Source organism: Camelus dromedarius, chromosome 14, assembly GCF_036321535.1.
Source record: "Camelus dromedarius isolate mCamDro1 chromosome 14, mCamDro1.pat, whole genome shotgun sequence".
Lineage (NCBI taxonomy): Eukaryota > Metazoa > Chordata > Mammalia > Artiodactyla > Camelidae > Camelus > Camelus dromedarius.
In genome coordinates, this window is record NC_087449.1 from 29,964,801 (window position 1) to 29,984,489 (window position 19,689).

General features: G+C 38.2%; 3 protein-coding genes across 4 annotated transcripts in view; 1 reads left to right on the forward strand and 2 right to left on the reverse strand.

Annotated features, from left to right (window-relative positions):
- Positions 1–8,074, forward strand: part of FYB2 (FYN binding protein 2) — a 98,158-nt gene extending 90,084 nt beyond the window's left edge. Inside the window, exons 16-20 of the mRNA XM_031465204.2 lie at positions 1,465–1,551; positions 3,462–3,552; positions 5,897–6,053; positions 6,153–6,186; positions 6,442–8,074. Of these exons, the coding sequence (XP_031321064.2) occupies positions 1,465–1,551; positions 3,462–3,552; positions 5,897–6,053; positions 6,153–6,186; positions 6,442–6,463 (391 nt within the window). The 3' untranslated portion in view covers positions 6,464–8,074. The remainder of the gene's footprint in view (positions 1–1,464; positions 1,552–3,461; positions 3,553–5,896; positions 6,054–6,152; positions 6,187–6,441) is intronic.
- LOC135322872 (uncharacterized) lies at positions 2,424–18,512 on the reverse strand. Of its 2 annotated transcripts, XM_064493541.1 has the most exons (7): positions 18,448–18,512; positions 12,289–12,327; positions 10,034–10,223; positions 8,806–8,851; positions 7,968–8,031; positions 6,459–6,556; positions 2,424–4,406 (listed from the first exon to the last, which is right to left on the reverse strand). In XM_064493541.1, the coding sequence occupies exons 1-7, from the start codon at positions 18,509–18,511 to the stop codon at positions 4,281–4,283; spliced, it is 627 nt and encodes a 208-aa protein (XP_064349611.1). In that variant the 5' UTR covers position 18,512; the 3' UTR covers positions 2,424–4,280. The 2 variants fall into 2 exon arrangements, 1 of the variants encoding a protein (XP_064349611.1); XR_010383818.1 differs by lacking the exons at positions 10,034–10,223; positions 12,289–12,327; positions 18,448–18,512 and having other exon boundaries at positions 5,769–6,544; positions 8,806–10,027.
- PRKAA2 (protein kinase AMP-activated catalytic subunit alpha 2) overlaps positions 11,379–19,689 on the reverse strand; it is a 58,215-nt gene continuing 49,904 nt past the window's right edge. The window contains exon 9 of the mRNA XM_031465208.2: positions 11,379–19,028. Coding sequence (XP_031321068.2) covers positions 18,790–19,028 — 239 coding nt within the window. The 3' untranslated portion in view covers positions 11,379–18,789. The remainder of the gene's footprint in view (positions 19,029–19,689) is intronic.

A 19,689-nucleotide genomic window follows, 5' to 3' on the forward strand; every position in this document is an offset into this window, starting at 1 on the left:
GGCCACACTCGCGTTCTCAGTGAGCACTTGCTGCATGCCTCGCGTTGTGCTGAGCGTGGGGTAGCTACATCTGGAATGTCTGTCTGGATCCCATGGGAACGTAAAAGTGGAGAGAAAATGCATGAACATCAGTTAGAAAAGAAGTAACTGCTGAGTTCCTTGCTATAGACACCAGAGACAATAGATATTGAGAAAAGAGGGTGGTCGGAGATCCCTAGGCAAGCCTGGAAGGCGTCTTAAAAGCCTTTCCTATGCTGCATCTTCGTTACTGTCGCATAGTTGACTTACGATATTGTTAGTTTCAGGTGCGCAGCATGATGATGGTTATTTTTTCTGATCCTATTCCATTGTCGGTTATTGTTAAGTGTTGAGTATAATTTCTTGTGCTGTATGGTGAATCCCGCTGCTTACCTGTTTTATGTGCAGTAGTTTGTGTGTGTTAACCCCATACGTCTAAGCTGCATCTTTGTAATGCTGGTTGAATGCTGAGTCCTTGATATTCTGTTGGACACTTGTGACCATTATCCAAAGGGAATGGTGACACAATGTCACTGAAAAACTTTCAGATTCTTGACATAATATCCTTATGATTATAATTTACCCAGTGAAGAGTTATTGAAGTGTTCTGATGTGCACACACCATTGACACACAGATGGCTGTCACAGCAGCATCCTGTCTTGCTCACATCAGTGATAAACATATTGGTAACTTTGTCATAGCAGCAAAGAAATGTTTTGGAGCAGCAGGCAGGGTAAAAAACCATAGATTTAAGAGTCAAACACACTTGGCTTCAAAGCCACTGGGTTCAAAGCCACTGTTTCTGTGACTATGGTAAGTTCCCTAGATCGTCTGTTCACCCTTTGTAAAACTATGAAAGGCTACTTTAAAGGACTGTTACAGTGCTTACTGTAAAAACCAAGTTAGTTAACGTGTAAAATGCCTAGCCTAAGACTTGATGCATAGGTGCTCAAAAACAGGGGTCCCTTCTCTAATAGCCTCTCTGCTCTCTGAATCCTTTTCTGCTAATGCTAAACACTAATTGGATGAGTCTTGTCTCACAGTGAAGATCCATTTTATCATTCGCATTTTAGAGTTGAAGAAACTGAGGCTCAGAAACAAGAGGAAGTGTGATCATAAGCAGGTTGATCTCTTGCTCCTGGCTTCAAATTTGGATCACAATGGATCAGGCATCAGCAAACTATGGCCCGTGGGCCAAACCTGGCCAGCTGCTTGTTTTTGTAAATGCAGTGACAGCAGCAGAGCTGAGTAGTTAACCATGGAGATGAAATGACGTGCCAAGTCTGAAATATTTACTATCTGGCCTTGCCACAGATCATCAAAATATACTTCTAGATGACCTTTTAATTTTTTGGTAAAAACATCATTGCCCAGAAAGTACTGATGGTTCCATACACGTTTTAGTTCAATCTTAATTTACTTGCTCAAAATATTTTTCTTCTCAGCAATGAAGATAAACTAAAACTTCGGAAGCCCAAGTTTCTGATACCAAAGGAAAAAAAAGGGAGAAAAGGCGCTGAAGAATCAGAAAGGTAAGCACACAGGAACACTTACATTGCAGCTTCTCTGCTGCAATTTATCTCTCTTGCTAGCTGTGTGATCTTGGGCAGGTTATCAGATTTGATTTTAAGGTTCCTCATCTACACAATGAGAATATTAACACCTACATTATAGTACAACTAAGAAGATTAAAAGAGAAAAATGTAAAGCGTCACAGATACATCTTTATCCTCCCCGCTCTTGGTGGCTAGGGAGCAAGAAAATTCTAGCCAGCTTTCTCAAACGATGAAAAATTTCCAGTCTTCTTCTAGGTTATAAGAACTTTCCCCCTCTAAGATAGAACTTAAATAGTACACTAATTAGAACTTAAAGGAGAGAAACTAGGTATCAGATAGGAAAACTGATTTCCCTAAAATACAATCTAATTCTAGTTATCACTACATTAGTGTTAGAAATAAAAAAATGTTTTAAGGACTCATGATCTAACCTTTATTCATGTGATTCAAAATCCCAGTTGGCCTTTGGGGAAGGTGATGCTTTTCACTGTCTCTGATGGTCTCTTAGTGCTCTGTGCTCCAGTCTTCTCCTCAGCTGCTGGGACACGGGGCAGGATCTGAGGTACCTGAACAAATGTCTTGGGGGAAATCCTTGTCTAAAAGTCATGGAGCGGGAAGCACAGTATGGTCGGTCTGCTCTGGGAAGCCTGTCTAGAAAAGGCCTACAGGGGCCCCCCAAAAGATTTACTCACCTGAGTAATTTTAAAATGTGGCAAGTGTGAAGATGCAGTATCGAGTCTACCATTATTCCCGTGGACTGATGTATCAGTTTCTATGTGTTCTGTGTTCCTTTTTAAATGGTTTCTACCATAACTTATTCTACCAGTAAGTAAGAAAAACTTTCTATATTAGTTCAACTCTTTTATTATTCCCTTATTAATCCAAGATGGTAAGTTTTCAGAGGTGTTCAGGGGAGGGCATCCCAGGTACAAAGTCACGGAAATGACAGCCGATCTGGACGGCTGCACGTGGAAAGGACAGCTGCAAAGGTAGATCGGGGGCAGACTGTAACCTGCCCTGTGTACCATGCGAAAGAATCTGACTTTCTCTTCTAGGCAGTAAGGGCAGATTGAAAGGTTTTAAGCAAGACAGTGACATGATCAAGTAAATTATAGAAATACGGCTCTGGAGGCAGGTATGCAGATGGACTTGAGGACGGAGAGGCAGACGTAGGAGACTCTTCTGAATAAGACAGACAGGACTTGCGTGACTTTTTTCCTCCTGTTACTGCATTCACCTGCAGAAAAGCAGCAGCAACCCCTGTGTGAAGAGCAGGACGGAGGAAAAGAAAGAGGAAGAGTCGAACCAGCCTCTGCCGTGGGGTTGTCGACTTCTAGGTGCCGAAAGTTTCGCACACACTTTGTGGCATCTCGCTTACTCTTCTTAGTTCTGTCCTTCTCTGAAAGCATTCAGCAGACAGGACAGCTCTTTGAGGCACACAGATTTGAGTCCCCAGTTAGGTCTGAAAGCTTGGAAAACCACAAAATGCACGCCACTTACTCTTACTGTTTTCCATTAAATACTCCGAGGGTGACTGGGAAGACTTACAAGTTAATTATGCTTCTAAGTCTGATTCAGAGAATTGTCTTGTTTAACATAAACTGTTTAACCAATTTGGCTTTATCCTGCTATTAAAAAAGCTTTTTTTTAATTGTAGGGAAAAGCAATCGGCATTACTTACCCTGTTCAGTTGTTTCAACAATCTGCTCTAGTGTACATATGTATGTACATACATACATATATAGGATTACATATATATAGGATTGTATATAAAACTGTACACAGATACACACAAAATTAAACCTGAAATGGAATGAGTTTATAGCTTTGGAAGCTTAAACTTTTATTATAGTACACTTAACCCTACCTGCATTATTTCTTACCAGCTCATCTAAGAATTTCTTCAAATTCAAGAAGCAAAACTTTGAAAAGAACAGATTGGAAAGAGAAGAAAAACTTTTTAGAGAAAGATTTAAGGTATGTTCTCCTCTGAAGGTCAAAATTAATAATAAGAAGGATTTCTAGTTTTAAAGATTCTCCAAGTGTGTTGCCTCTCTGGGGCAGACATGATCTTTGACTGACTAGCTGACATGTTAATTTTCCCTGATACATTTCTGTATTATCATGGCTTTGTACATGCTATTCCCTCTGCCTGGAAAGACCACTAAGTTGTTCTTTAAGGCTCCAGTCAGACGTCACCCACTCTTCCCTAACTCCTCCAGGCAAAGGTACTCCCTCAGCACCTTTTATACGTCTGGTGTACAGTATCCCTCATAACACCGAGCAGTCATGTTACTGTGTCTATCTGAGTGCATGTATTTGGAACTAAAATCTTGATTTAGAAAGCTCGTTCAAAAGAGACTCTTGTTCAAGTCTGCCCTCCAGCTCCCAGCATGACAGTAGACACACTGAATGACTGAACTTCTGTCATTAATTCCAAGGTTTGATTTCATATACTGGCACAGTGCGAGTTTATTAAGCAGCATACATACCAGACACTGGATGGAGAGAACGTGTGCTCATCACATCTGTGCATGTCATTACTCTGCCTAAAATCTTGCAAAAGCTCCCCATTGCCAAATGGATAAAGGTTAGGCTTCTTAACACTAGATATCAAGTTCTTCATGTCACAGCCTTTGCTTGTCTTCCTAGTTTTATCTCCTGCCATTCTTCACCTTCCATGCTGTGCTGTGGCTACAAATTGTTCATAGTTGTGTTTCTTGAAGGACTGTCCACCTCTTGTCGTCCTGCTGCTTCCGGGCGTTTGCCTGGTCTGTTCCAGCTGCCTGGTGGCCCCTTGCTGCTGCTCTCCGTCTGACTAGCTCCTGTCCCTGCACAGAGCAGAGTAAGAGTCCCTAACGCTTTGTAGACACTTGTTTTTCAGCTAATCAGATAACATCACAAATATCTTTGGACTGAACTAAAATAGGAATGTACACAAATCCCTCATCATTAGTAAATCCTGCTTGGACCAAAGCTGATTACAGTTACTATATTTAGAAATTATGACATGAAATTATTTACTGCAAACTGTGATGTTACTTGATTTGTTGAAAAACAAGTGTGTACCGATTACTTGTTAAGAGGACCCTACATTCCATCCAGAGCTTTTCTTCCTCACTGTATGTGTGACTGTCTTCTATGGGACAGAAATTCCCAGTCTCATATGTATGTGATGCCATTCTTCCTAATCACCTCGATATATCATTAGAAATACTGTATTGGTTCAATAATTTCATTCAGCCCAGCTCACAAAATTTGGGATGCCTCATTTGTGCCAGGCATGAGGGTCCAAGGAGAGATATGTTTTCCATTTTATGAGACAACATGTTGAGTGTAAACTGTTACAGGAATCCATACAAAGTGCAGTTAAAACAGCAAATTATACATGGCAGTTACGAGAGGCTTCATGAAATGTGCAAGGTACGTAGCATGTTCAGGATTATCTATCATACAGTTTGATGTGGCTTCAGTAAAAGGGACAGAAATGGGGGAATGATGGTTTGCTAGGCAAGAGAAAAATTTTTCTTGTGGATTAGATCCCATTTGGTGTAGGGTAACCTTATAATTTATCATCCAAATTCAGTACACTTCTGAATCATAATAAGTATTTATAACTAGAGACTGTCCTAAGTGAAGGAAGACGTCTGGCCACCCTGACTTGGCGAAGTAGAATCTGTAAACGGAAGCTCCCTATTCTGGAACTACCATTGTCCAGTCACTGGACTGCACTACACTAGAATGTACGGGGTCTGCTAGTTAATCACATGGGAAAAAAAACCCCAAGGTCAGAAATTGAATTCCTCGGTTTTTTTCATGAATGTCTGTCCTTAACCACAAAAGGAGAGTGAGACTTGCCACCAGGTACCACATTCCTACCACTTCACAGTGTGTGCTCTGGCTAGATATAAGGAAGAATGGATGAGCCCACCAGAGAGGAAGGGTGGGAAGAGGGCCATCCAGAAATGCTGTGTTTGTTAAGAGCATTATAAACTCTAAAGCACCACACAATGAGGTTTTTCACTTTCCTTTTCATTTAACTTGTCCCTCGCTGGGTTTGGTGGTGACTTTATTACCAATGTAACAGCCTTCTCACCCACCAGAATTCATTCTAGTACGATTCGATAATAGAACACTTTGAAAATGATTGTGATAATAATAATAATGTACTATTATTTCCTTAAATAACTTACCTTTCACTGAGTATCTTGCTCTTATTTTCTGTTCCCTTAGATGTTAATATTTTGAGGTTACAGTATTATGCCCTCCATTAATAATGAAAAAGAATACAAATATTCTGATTAGTAATTTCTCCTTTCAGTATGAGAAAGAGATTACTGTCATCAACACAGCAGTGGCATGTTCCAATAATTCAAGAAATGGAATATTCGACTTGCCAGTAACCCCAGGAGAAGAACTGGAAGTCATTGATACCACGGAAGAAAATCTCGTGATTTGTCGCAATTCTAAAGGCAAATGTAAGTTATTGGGTTAATAACTATGAGATTTCAATCACTGTTTAAAAAAAAAAAGCAAAGCATTATAACTTTTAGTAACAGTAATTTTTGTTTCCACAGATGGGTACGTGCTAATTGAACATCTAGATTTCAAGTAAGTAGTTTGATTTTACATGTCAGTCATAAATTCTAGATGCTTACTATATTATTGTGTCTGTAAGTCTCAGATAAACTAGCCAGTGCCCTACTCTGTAAGGATTACTTGAAACAGACTTCTCTACAGAGCATATTACAAACATTTCAAAGGAGCATAAGAATACTAAACTGGACAAGAAATTCCCCAGAAATCTCCTACTCACTACTCCACAGACCTGTGTTTCAAAATGTGCCTCTTTTCCTGCTTTCTCAGGCATCAAGGCTGCTCACCTTAGGGAGATCCGGATCGAATGGTATGGGCTGCTCGAGTGAGAACACACGCCTCAGTTTACGTGCGATGGTAGAACCTGTGGAAACTTTCTTTGGACCTTAGAAGAGAAAAACAAACCCTCCACATTCAGGTGTTGGTTTGACCCCTACACGGTTATCTTTCAACATCTATTTCAGTATGTTTCACTGCTGGCTCAAGAGATCGTGAAACCGTCTGTGTTGGCATTGGAGCGCTTGTTTAATGAGCCATGGCCAAAGTTAGAAATCACGCCTTATGGCTCCCAGTCAGTTGTGCAGATGGTGACTTTGCTTCTAATATTAGTACACACGTGTTTATAATTTCTAGAAGATGTTTTGCATTTAAATTGGGTATAATTTAATTCTGAAAAGTAAATAGTATACCCAATGTCTTAAATACTCCAATTTAAGGTATCATCTTAAAGCACAAGGACATTTTTTACACACTGATTTTTATCACAAAAGTAAAATCAAATGCACTCAAAATTGGTTTCTTTAGAAAGAAACTACTTTTCAGCATAGTGTTCCCAAATTCACCCAACATCATTTTAAGTGCCTAAATATATTTAACAAAATGTAAATAATGCATATGCTGTATCAGTTTAAAACAACCATTTAACTTATTTTAGACAACAGGATATTATTTTGTTTATGCCTAAACACCTATTCAAATAAAAAAATTCATATTTAGTTTTACTTATATCAAAGTAAAGGAAAATAAACAAGCTGAGCTGTAAATAATACTCTATTTTTCAAATGATGTACACTATTAGGCAGGGTGAGGCTGCCCTTCAAGAGGCTATTTTTTTAAGCTTCTAGGTTATCTATAAGGATCAAAAGCTGTCACAGAGTTTAGAGAAATAGGTAACGAGATTATTACAAATAACAATTATAACAAACAGCGGATGAATGAAATGGTTTAACTGACAAGGTAACACTGAAGTTGGTCCTTAAACACATGTGTATTTACTAGACAGGACACAGAAATGGAAAATCCACATTCTGCCTGGGGACTAGGAAAGTCTTAAGCATGCCAGATGTTTAGAGAGAGAAAGGGAAAAAAAGTCACAGCAGTAGGGTTGATAAATGAGAAGAGACTTATTCTAGACCTTAACTACAGTACAGGAGCCCTAATAGAGGGGGGAAGGTGAGAGGAACAGGAATTTCTCTTCTGGATGATGAGATTAAGGCTGGTACCCAGGACTGGGAATACATTTCTGCTGGGACTCCCTGAATTAAATGTACTGCTCAGGGAAAGGCAGAATAGTCAGGCACCTGAGCCCTCTCCCACACTCCAGGGCAAGACCTGCCACAGTGGGCACTGTAGAAGATGAGGACAAGTGGGGCCCATAGGCAGGTGGTAAGTGAGGGAGTGCGGCGTTGAGCAGAGACCATTCATGCAGTCATCCTAAACAAAAACCATGCAGTACTTTAAACCGTGCAGTGGGAGTCTGTCCCACGCACATCCTATCACATCACATGGCCGCTTACCGTCATTCCATGACTCAGCTCGCAGTAACACTCCCCTTGTCGACATCACAGGGTTGTTGTCAGGCTGTAAGGTAATAATATGAATAAAAATGTCCTAAATCCTTAAATACTGCATAAGTGTTATTATTTTAACCCTCCCAGACTTCACACAATACTACAGAGCTACAGCAATCAAAACAGCATGGTACTGGTACAAAAACAGACATATGGATCGATGGACCAGAATAGAGAGCCCAAAAATAAACTCAAAATGGCTTAAAGACTTAAACATAAGACAAGACACTAAATCTTCTAGAAGAAAACACAGGCAAAACATCTGACCTAAATCTTAGCCATGGTCTCCTAGGGCAGTCTACCCAGCAATAGAAATAAAAGCAAAAATAAACAAACGGGACCTAATTAAACTTAAAAGCTTTTGTACAGCAAAGAAAACCATAAGCAAAACAAAAAGCCTACAAAATGGGAGAAAATACTTGCAAGGGCTTAATTTCCAGAATATATAAACAGCTCATACAACTTAATAACAAAAAAAAAGCCCAACCCAAAAGTGGGTAGAAGACCTAAACAAACAATTCTCCAGTGGAGACATACAAATGGCCAATAGGCACATGAAAAATGCTCAATACTGCTAATTATCAGAGAAAGGCAAATCAAAACTACGATGAGGTATCACCTCACACCAGTCAGAATGGCCGTCATTAGAGAGTCAACAAATGATAAATGCTGGAGAGGGTCTGGAGGAAAGGGAGCCCTCCTACACTGCTGGTGGGAATGTAGTTTGGTGAAGCCACTATGGGATACAGTATAGAGATTCCTCAAAAAACTAAAACAGACTTACCATATGATCCAGGATTCCCACTCCTGGGCATATATCCAGAGGGAACCTTAGTTCAAAAAGATACATGCAACTCCAATGTTCATAGCAGCAGCACTGTTTACAATAGCCAAGACATGGAAGCAACCTAAATGTCCATCGACAGATGCCTGAATAAAGAAGCTGGGGTATATTTATACAATGGAATACTATTCAGCCATAGAAAAGAATAAAATAATGTCATCTGCAGCAACATGGATGGACCTGGAGATTGTCATTCTAAGTGAAGTAAGCCAGAAAGAAAAATACCATATGATACCACTTACGTGGAATCTAAAAAAAATAGACAAATGAACTTATTTACAAAACAGACAAGACTCAAAGACGACATAGAAAACAACTTATGGTTACCAGAGGGGAAGGAGGTGAGAAAGGATAAACTAGGAGTTAGACTAGGAGTTACAGATTTGCAGATACTAATAGATATATATAGACTAGATAAACAACAAGTTCATGCTGTACAGAGCAAGGAACTATATTCAATATCTTGTAGTAACTTATGGTGAAAATGAATACATGTATGTTCATGTATGACTGAAGCACTATGCTGTACACCAGAAACTGACACAACACTGTAAACTGACTATACTTCAATTAAAAAAATACATATATATACACACATACATACATATAGGAAAAAAGTGTTACTTTAGTTCCCAGCCCCTCTTCTGAAGTTAGATGTTGAAAACAAAAATAGGTTTTTGAAATTCGAATCTTAAGACTGGAAAGAATGACTAGGATGTAACAATTTTACATAGATAAATTTAATAGGTTTTTGAAACTGATCATTTTTCTATATATTTAAAGTATAAATCACTTGGTCTAATATAAACTAGCACCTAATTACTATTTACTGATATGGAATATATTTTTAAGAAAAATTATTCCATCCAAATCAACGTCGTTTCTATTTTGCTGTCATCCACATTTCTTCCATTGTTTAAATCACACTGAATTGCAGTGAAACCAAATTTCACACACTTGAATGATCTGCAAGGTTAACGTAAACACTGTAACTAAAATTTCAGTGATGTCCCAAGCAGATGTCATTTCTCTCCTAGAAACCCTAATCTAGTATAAAGTTTCAATAGAAAGACTGAGTTTCTGTTTTACTTTTTAACTCTGCATAAAACAGTACCAGTAAAGATGACAACATTCTGTCAGATGAAAGACAGCACACAAAGAAAGGTACCTGGCCCTAACAGGGGCTGACAGTGACCCCTCCTTCAAGCCGGGCCACCAGCAACCTGTTAACACGCACCAGCAAAGCCGTCCCTTCCTCCTTCTGAGTACCTCTGTGACACACTTGGTCTTCCAAGTCGGCACAGCATCCTCTTGACCGGGGCCTCTCCTGCACATGTTCAGAACTTTTAAAACAGATTCTAGGGGGAAGAATAGGAAAAGAAAAAAAATCAACATATGACAAATGCCTATGAAGTGGCTGTTTCTCGGTAACAGGGTTAGGATGATTTTTTCAGCTTCTTCAAACTTCCTGTACTTCTCAGATTTCCTACAATAAGCATCAATTCACCCATGCAATTTAGGAAATAAAGGAAAAACATTTTCACTAATAAAAGCAAGTCTGTTCTCTTCAAAGTTTGAATAAAACTAATTGAAATCTTACATATCTTGACCCTGACGTGTTTTTAAAGACAGATGGCATACAATTTTTCAAAAAGCTGCTTTTAGATAAACATGGGAGGTGACCACCAGAAGCACACAGGATCACATGTACGTTGCTTGTTCTCTATTCTCAGCAGCCTTTAATGTAAAATGCTGTTTGTAAGCCTGAGGTCGACTAGGCCTTTCCCTTCCTATCCTACAGTAAGCAGAATTTTGGCCTCCATGATCTTCATATGCTGGAGTTTTAATACCTGTAAATATGTGACTTGGCCAAAGGGACTTTACAGAAGAAATTAAGTTTGCTAACCAGCTGACCTTAAAACAGGGAGATTATCCAAGTGAGCCCTATTAAATATGGGTCCTCAGATCAGAAGAGGAAGGCAGAAGTGTCAGTCAGCCAGAGAGATCTAGGGAACAAGACGCAGGAGACATGTGAAGCGGGAGCCCCCTCTTACTGGCTTCCAAGGCCAGGGAATGATGGTGGTCCCTGGAAGCTGTAAATGATCCCTAGCCGAGAGCCAGAAAGGACACAGGACCTCAGTCCCACAGCAGCACAGAACTAAATTCCCCATCAACCTGAATGAGCCTCAAAAACAGATTCTGCCCCAGAGCCCAGCCCTATCAATGCCTTGGTTTTCAGCCTGTGTAACTTAGGGCAGAAAAACCAGCTAAGCCCACTGCTGACTTTTGTGTTGTTTAAGTCACTAGGTTTGTTGTAACTTCGTATGGCAGCAACAGAACACTAATACAACAGCTACAGTCCGAAACTGCAGGGTACAACAAGGGGGACAAAAGTGCACGACGGCGTGGCCTCTCCAGGAACCACAGGCAGCCTTTCACTACAGCAGCTTTCCCTCAAACTATTAACTGACATGCGGAATATTAGCTTAATGACTGAACAGAAACAAAACAGCTTTCAAAGTAACCAGAGATTTTAATTTGATTTTGTGAGAAAAAAAAAGCTTAGAAGCAATCAGACAAGCTGCTTTTCTCTTCTGTGTTTGTTACCTATGAGTTTGTAGAGTGCAAATATTAACTAGGGAGAACCTATAACTGAAACGCTATGTAATTCAAGAAGACATCTTTACCACATAGTTACTGGAAGACAAGCCTTCTCACTGATCATTTAACACTCACAGAAAATATGTAACAAACAAAACTGAAATTTGAATCTGTGGTTATTAAAACACAAAAGCACTAGGAGTCTGCTCTTTTTTTTTTTAACTTCCTGAAACAAGTTATAAAAATGATTTCAATTTCAACAGTTAAATTATTTTAATAGCTGTTACCAAATGCTTCAGTAGGTAAATGTATCAGCCTATGGAATTCTTTTTTCAAAGATGGGCTAGGAAAGAATGAATGCAAAATGTTCTTGAAAATTCTTGAACAATTAATACCCAGTCTTACATTTTCTTGAGTGTCATGGACATAACCTAATGGCTATCAACTTTCAGTTTTGTTTGCTGCAATCAAAAGTCACTGTATATTTAAGCACGCATGATACAGAACACAAGCATCCTTGCTAAAATACTACTGTGCTCAGGGCTCACAGTTCTAGGACAATTTTACATCAGACGCTCAAAACACTGTACAACCAATAGATTTCTGTGAACAGTCTTAAGAGAAAGATGTATTTTGGTACATTAAGGCAGCTTCAACCAACATCTTAAAATTTCTGAATATTTGCTGCAACAAAAGACAAATTTGATATTTGAATATTAGATATTTTCAAGAAATTTTAAAACTCACTTAGAATAATACCATAATTTGTTAAACTGTGGTCTTAAACATTTTACCACTACATTCTTACCACGTAAGACTTACCTAAAATCAAGATACTCATCCTATCAGTATCAAAGATACCTATTAAAAAAAAAAAGGAAGGGATTTACATTAAATACGATGAGAAACCCTATATTTAAACAAGGGCCTTCGAACAGTTTCTCACACACAACTGTGAGGTAGGTTATTATCCACATTTTGTAGATTAAAAAACTAAATGAGGTTAATATGACTTGCTGCTACCACAGCAGCCAAACTGAGAATCAGATTCCAAATCAGATTTTGTTCTTTGCTCTCCATTATTTATTTTCTTCACAAACTTTTTAAAGGTTTGAAATAAAAAGACTGCTATTCACTGCATTCATTTTAAAAACAGGCAGCCAAACTTTCACCAAGGCGACTTACTCAAAAAGTAAAGCAACATAAAAGAAATAAAAAACACATCTAGTGAACAACTTCTGACAATGATGGGGAGGTCTGGCCAAAGGAACCCGAAGACAAAGAGGCAAAAGCAAACAATGTGGCGCACAGATTTAAGGGAAAATGAGAGGAATTAGGAAAAAAATACAGTTCAAACAAGTTTTTGACTAATTATTATTCCTATAATTTGAGAAGGCACAATTAATTAATAAGGTGTTTTTGTTTTTTTTTAGTGGATGTGTTTCTCTTTTCCACTTCAGGAAAACATTATGCCTAGAAAATGGCCTTTCTTTGTAACAAAACTTAAAAAGGACTTTTAACTGTGAAAAATACATGCCTAAATTAGCAGCAAAAAATTAACCATGCAATTCTCCTTGGCCAGAATTTTCCTATTCCTTCCCTGAAATTTTAAATCTTTAAATCAACACAAACCAGCAAACCTCAAATTAAAAAAAAACAAACCACACTGTATGAACCTTGTCAAAATCCTATGTATGTTCAAAAAGGTTGTCATGCTAGGACATTCTACAAATACTTAACTTTTTTCCTGGAAAGTGCACTCTACTCTGGGATTTCCTTAATTGCACTTTTTAAAATGTAACTTAAATTTACCTACCCTGCTTGTCCAAATAATCATGAGCTACTTCCATAGCATCTGAACTGCTTTCGATGGAAACAGCAGTTACCAACAGTCACACACACCGTCATGGCCGCAAACGGGCACTGCTACGCAAGGCTGGCAGTAAACATTAACATTTGTTCACTAAATTAATACAGGCCCACAGTCTGGTAACTTCTGGACTCAGCCTGATTCTTATCAGGTTATGGCTGAAAAAGTTTAATTAAAACTCAATGTAGTCTAGACTGTGGGTCCTGTTCTTTAATGTTATTACCGTTCAGTGGCATCAAATGCATCATAATTATACACAGGAAAGGCTAGTCAGGATGCCAGCAACTTGTTAAAATAATACATAATTTTTAAAGCTCAAACATAAATTACATTTCCAATATTTTTAAGATTTGGAAGACTCCATGTCAAGCCAATAATAATTAGGTAGTCTGCAAATAGAAATATACTCTATGAAAATAGTGTCTTACCTAATATGCATATAAAATGAAAAATTATCAATCTGTATATTAAATTTAGATAAGCCTAATTCAGATTAACAGTCAAAAACTATGATAAGATAGGGGTTGGGGCTAGTGCTAAAAACTACTGTGCAGTAAGAGTCGTGTAAATAAAATTAAAGGAAGAATCGTCTCCTAAAGTTTCTTCAGTATTTTTTTAAGCACCCTCAGTAACTTAGAAGTTCTTCACATAAATCAATATGCTACTCATAAATACTTAACGATAATTACATCTAGTTAGTACAATCAACTGGTTCAAATAATTAAAACTAAAATATATTCAGTTAAGACTACTTTACGTCACTCTGAGACCTGAAAGCAATAAATCTGTTTGTTTTTACTACTCAACTACTCAGCTATTTCAGTGACTCACACTGTCCCCCCCAGAGGAAGGGAGCACACAAAGCGCAGTGGTCATCACTGAACACTTGAGCGGCATGAAAGCTTTGTGAAGAGCTTTCTGGTCCTGCTTTCTCGTCTGGAAAATGGTGACTCACAAGGTTACTGTAACGTGTTAAATAGGCTAATGGATACGGAGGGTCTCTGGATCTAAAAATCACTATTAAAATGTATGGAACACTTCCATCACTCCAAATGAGTCTCTTTTGCTTTGCGGCAAGTACATGTGATGTCTTAACATGTTTGGTTTCTGGAAGATTTTTGCCATTTGTATTCCAGGGGGCAGCTGTATTTAGAAAAATATTCAAGTATATACCTTCAAAATGGCTCACCAAACACAGACCATTCACACTAGTATAAAAAGTGGACACTAACACAAATCATATGAAAAGGCAGAAGACAGACTTTAAAGCTCAAAGGTAACTCAGAGGTCTTTTAATCTATCCCTCCCACTTTAGAGGTTACAAAAATGAGGCCCAACACAGGATGTGACTTAACAGATTGCACATATCCCTCATCCAGAATATTATCGAGTCTCTGAGAACTATTATTAAAATAAATTGCACTCCCTATTTAAAAAGTCACAGAGTGACAGAATGACCAGGTAAAGACATGCCAGAAAGAAAAGGTGGAAGTCTTTAAAAATAAATAAAAACACATAAAACTGTGAACATGTCTAGCATTTAGATACTAAGATTTCAGTCATTAACAGGATTTAAATTATTAACCAGTGAACAAAGATGCAGTGTCTATGGTAGGCATATTCCAAGATCTTATATTTTATAAATGAAAGGTACATTGCTTATATTAACTCAGTATACTGTATATTTACAAAAAATGCAAATAGTCAAAAAACCTGTTACAGCTGTCTGTGATTATTTTCTCAGTTATGCCTCACCTAAAAAGTCAATCTGTATTCCCTGAGTACAAACTGGCTAGGGAATAAGAGAAAGCGAGCCCAGGAGCACGTGACTGTCAAGGGAAGCTTACTTGCCGAGAGGAGAACTGCCTGTACTACATATAGCCAATTCCCTACCAGAATACTGTTACTTCTGAACAACTTAGGCCCCTGGATTCTCTTCAGAGTTGGCTAGTATCGAGGAATGCAAACTCTAGAGGTTACAAAAGTGTCTCAAAAGTTTGTAGATCAAAACAAAAACCCAGATTTGTAATAGTCTGCCTCCCTCCCTCCTAATATAGTTAATCTGGGATGTTGTTTGTTCCTACATTAAAGAATAATAAGAATTAGATCTAAATATGGTGTCCTATATAAAAGTTTTTAGAAACTGTTCACTGACTACACTTTTTAAAGAATCAGTGACGTTGACTCATTACCCATAGAACCGGAAGCATTAATCACTAGTCTCTTAGGCCATTTTACAAGTAATCTTGTTTAAAGGTTTTCAGTTATCCATCCAACACAAAAAGGAATAAATTTTGCTCCCCCAAAATACTATAACCTGGTTAAGAAAATCAAGGTGCCAAGAAACAAACTGCAGGCATACAAATTCCACTCATCCGGCATCCGCTCAAGATGACTGTCTACAAGTTAAAATGAAATTATTCTGATTTTGAACCAGATTCTAACAACTGATAATGGAAAAGGAAATCTTAATTTTATTCTTAACTACTCTATAATTTTGGCAACCTGGTACAATAATTTTCTTAAAATAGTATTGGCCAAATGTGCTTTGTCCCAAAGGATAGTGAGTTTAAAACCATAGTTAAATTAATTTGGACAAAGCAGGATTAAACAAAGTCAGATGACTTTCTTTTTTTCACAGAAGGACTGGTCAAAGTCTCTACCGCTCAAATCCTTTGTTGTCCTCAAGCAGGAGAGTCACATGTATCATTTTCCAAGCCTGCTCACTGAATTCCCTTTTCTGCAGAGCATCTCACAGAATATAGTTTGGGAAATGCAATTCCAGAACCATTATGGAATCCATTTCCATGATATAGCTAAGACTTACCTACAGCCTAAGAATAGAAGCTCTCCTCCAGAAACTTAACAGGAAGAAACTGTTCCTGCCCCAGGTCTGTCCACCACATACCACATCCACAACTGACCAGTTTCTAGACTGAAACGTGGGACTTCAGCAACTGACTTTCCCTCTCCCTGCCTATTAGCAACCAAAAGCCTCCTGTGAAAATGTCCTAGCCCCCATTATGCTGGACTGAGCCTCCTGTAATCTTCTCCCTACAAACCAATGTGCCACACCATCTACATTCAGTGAATAGCTGTGCTTTACAAACTTAAGCATACAGGAGCCAAAACTGTGACCCTTAGTTCTCCGTCAATTCAGTAGATAACTATCAAAATGTAGATATTTATAAATGCTGGCAAGAGTGAGAAAATAGCAAATAATTTTTTAACTCTTAAAAAACATGATAATCATCCATACAAAGCAATTTTGATTGAATAAGTTTCTAGTATCTGATTCACTAGGCTACAGAAGCTAAAATGCCACCAGATTCCTTCCTGCTGTTTCTCTGACTTCAGAGCTGTTAGGAGTTTTGTCACTGGGAATAAAGAATCAGATTAATTCCTCATTTTGAAGGTTATCCCATTCCTAGGAAAATATTATAAGGTGGCCCTGTTTTTCCCAAAAGAGGTATTTCGACGTTTGTTGAGGCCAAAATTGTGCCATATCTATCTTGCACATACATGAGACTAACGCAGCAGGACTGCCTATCTCTATAAAAATAATCACACAAGTACCCTATGCGGCCACTAGATGGCAATCTTTCAAAAGGTTAAACTTTTAACATTTCAACAGCAACCCCACCTTCCTTCCCAAATTGGCAAACGAGGACTCCCTGTATTTTGAAATTAAGAAGTCAGACTTAAAAGTTATGTAACATCATTTTTTAAAAGTTCTACAAAACAATATGATGTGACACACTGCAAACTCCTGACTCAAAATTCTTTAAATAAAGACAGACATACTTGTCTTCCATAAACCTAGGAGAAACTTGGTTTAACATTCTCATTTGCTTCTTGGTAGAAAACACATTATTTTTGGCAAAGAGAAACCTGTCAAGGCAATGTCACTTTTTGTTTTCAAGAGCTTAACCTTTTCTAGGGTAAGTCCATGAATGAAATTGTTAATTACAACATATTAAACAAAACAAATAAATACAAATTAGATAAATTAGATAATTTAAAAATTAAATATTTTTACTAAAACAAAATACAATCAATGGGCTACTATCTACCCTGCTGTATATGGGGCTTTAAAGCCTTTTTTAAAAAAACCTGCATAAAGCAAAACAAACAAAAAAGTTTGGTTTTCCTTTAAAAGCACTGGTGTGTGAATACATATATGCATATATGTAAACAACACATATATTCAAGACAGAATTTTTTTTTATGCTTAAGGCTTTCTTGCCTTAACAGGTTCAACAGTGAAGGTCACAGCCTACCAAGCTTTGGAAGTACACAAAAGCCCTTAGGGCCAGAATAATGTTTTCAAATTGGATGGCTAACAACCAAGATATAGAGCAAAGAAAGAGAACGAGAAAAGATTTCAAAGCTAAGTCAATTAGTCACTAAGGATCAAACAATAAACAAAGACAAAGGTGACTAGGGAAGGTAAGGGAGGGGTGTGACAGCAAAAACAAACTCTGGATGAAAAATTAGCATTGTGGAATACAACCGGACAGACGGGGACACACAGACAGACAGACAGACAGACACACATACATACTCCCCCCACCCCTCACTACAACACACAATAAGAGATCAAAGATAAGAGTTTCTTTTAAGGGACTGTCGACATTTTGCTTTGTTTCATTTAACTATTTTATCAAGCTTGGTGAAGTACAAAAATAAATAGAGCTAAAAAGAATTTGAAAACGGTAGCTTCTGAAGGTAGCTGTAAAATGATTTAAGTTTATGAAAAAGACAAAAGTTGCTGCAATGTCCGATGTTCCAGCACTGAGTAAAACCTTGAAGGCTCTTAAATATGTTATTCAGGGAAATCTCAAAATAAAAATCTCTAGTTGGCCACAGCTGTTTTTAAGGAACCTGGAAATCATGGTTACCTGTTTCAGGACCACAGCCCTTCTGCTGAACACGGGGCAATCTTTGTAAAAACTGCTAGAAGAACTTGGGTTTCTGAAATTTAGGGGGCTGGCTCTTAAGCTTTCAACATTTAAATACTACCTTACTAATGGCTGTGTTATTTTTTAATCTTATGCATAAACACGGCCTAAAGCCTGCTGAAATTTAGGAAGCAAACTGGATTTACCTACATGAAACAGGAAAGCGAGAAGGTGTTGCCAAACGGCCCTCTGAATGAGATGGTGTATTAATCATCTGTAGCGAATCCACAATTTGAGATTAACAATAATTTTCATTGATATTCACCTATTAAAGAGACTGCCTGTGTGAATTTATCATAGGCAAAATAGAATTACAGGTCTACAGTAAATAAAATGTCACACTTTTTTGTTTTCAGTAGTTTCAACTGAATGTCCCCTGGAGATAGTCACGTCTCTCAACCGGTACTGCAGGGTATGTGATAACAATAATTTAAAGAATACATGTGATTTTCACAGTGCAGTAACAGAAAGACAGAAACTAGGAAAACGTTGTCAGCGGGCTAAAGTAGTGATCAGACTGGCACACATTTCAAAAAAATCCATGGTGTGACTGCCCAGGCGGGGTGGAACTGAAGACAGTGTGCTTGCCGTCAAGGAGCCCGTGAGAGAGCCAGAGAGGGAGTGGCTCTCTGCAGTCACAGAATCCAAACTTGACCTCGGTCTGTGTAAGCCAGCCGCAGAGCAGGACCGCTGAGGTGTTGAGGAACCAGACCTCTGTTCCACCACCTCATCTGAAATGGACCAAAGAAGAGCAATTTATATGAAAGGTATATTTGCTTGAACTCTTCCCATGAAGATATTATACTCAGAATATTAAGTGGTAAACATCTGAGCAAGGACAACTTAACAACAAATGTCATGTTTCAGTGTTTCAGGAGCAGGGGTGGCAGCAGCCCTTCCCTCCCACAATCAGAACACTAAGCACTAAGTGATCCCAGCACTTCCACACAATCAAAACGTGACCCCTAAATCTGTCTCAACGTGGTAGTCGACAGTAACCTTGAAATCCAACTGATACCCCTTACATCTGAAGAAAACACATCTTCGGAGGGTTATTTTCTTGCGGCAGATAAACAAAAATTCATTAAGATAAAAATAAAAGATACCACTGCACAGTAGTTCTGACCCTTCACTGAACACTGCAACTGCCTAGGGGAAGGGGCCAAGGGAAATCCTGTTACAACGCACATTCCCAGTTTCCCAGGACCCATCTCCAGAGATTCTAATTTGCTAGGTCTGGGAGACTTATAAATCTTAATAAAACGGGGTAATTTTGATGAAGATGGTCTGGGGACCATATAAACACAGCTATTGCTAATGGCAGTTCAAGAATAAAGTTTAAATGCTGTTTAAAACAACTTCCCTAACTCTGAACTCAGTTTTTCTCTGGTT

Coding starts and splice junctions, on each gene's coding strand:
- LOC135322872 (XM_064493541.1), bottom strand. CDS start 18,511: ATGATTAATACACCATCTCATTCAGAGGGCCGTTTGGCAACACCTTCT. Junction 8,852..10,033: donor TCAGCCCCTGTTAGGGCCAG/GTACCTTTCTTT, acceptor TTTTGAACTAAG/GTTCCCTCTGGATATATGCC. Junction 4,407..6,458: donor TCGATCCGGATCTCCCTAAG/GTGAGCAGCCTT, acceptor TGCTCTGTGCAG/GGACAGGAGCTAGTCAGACG.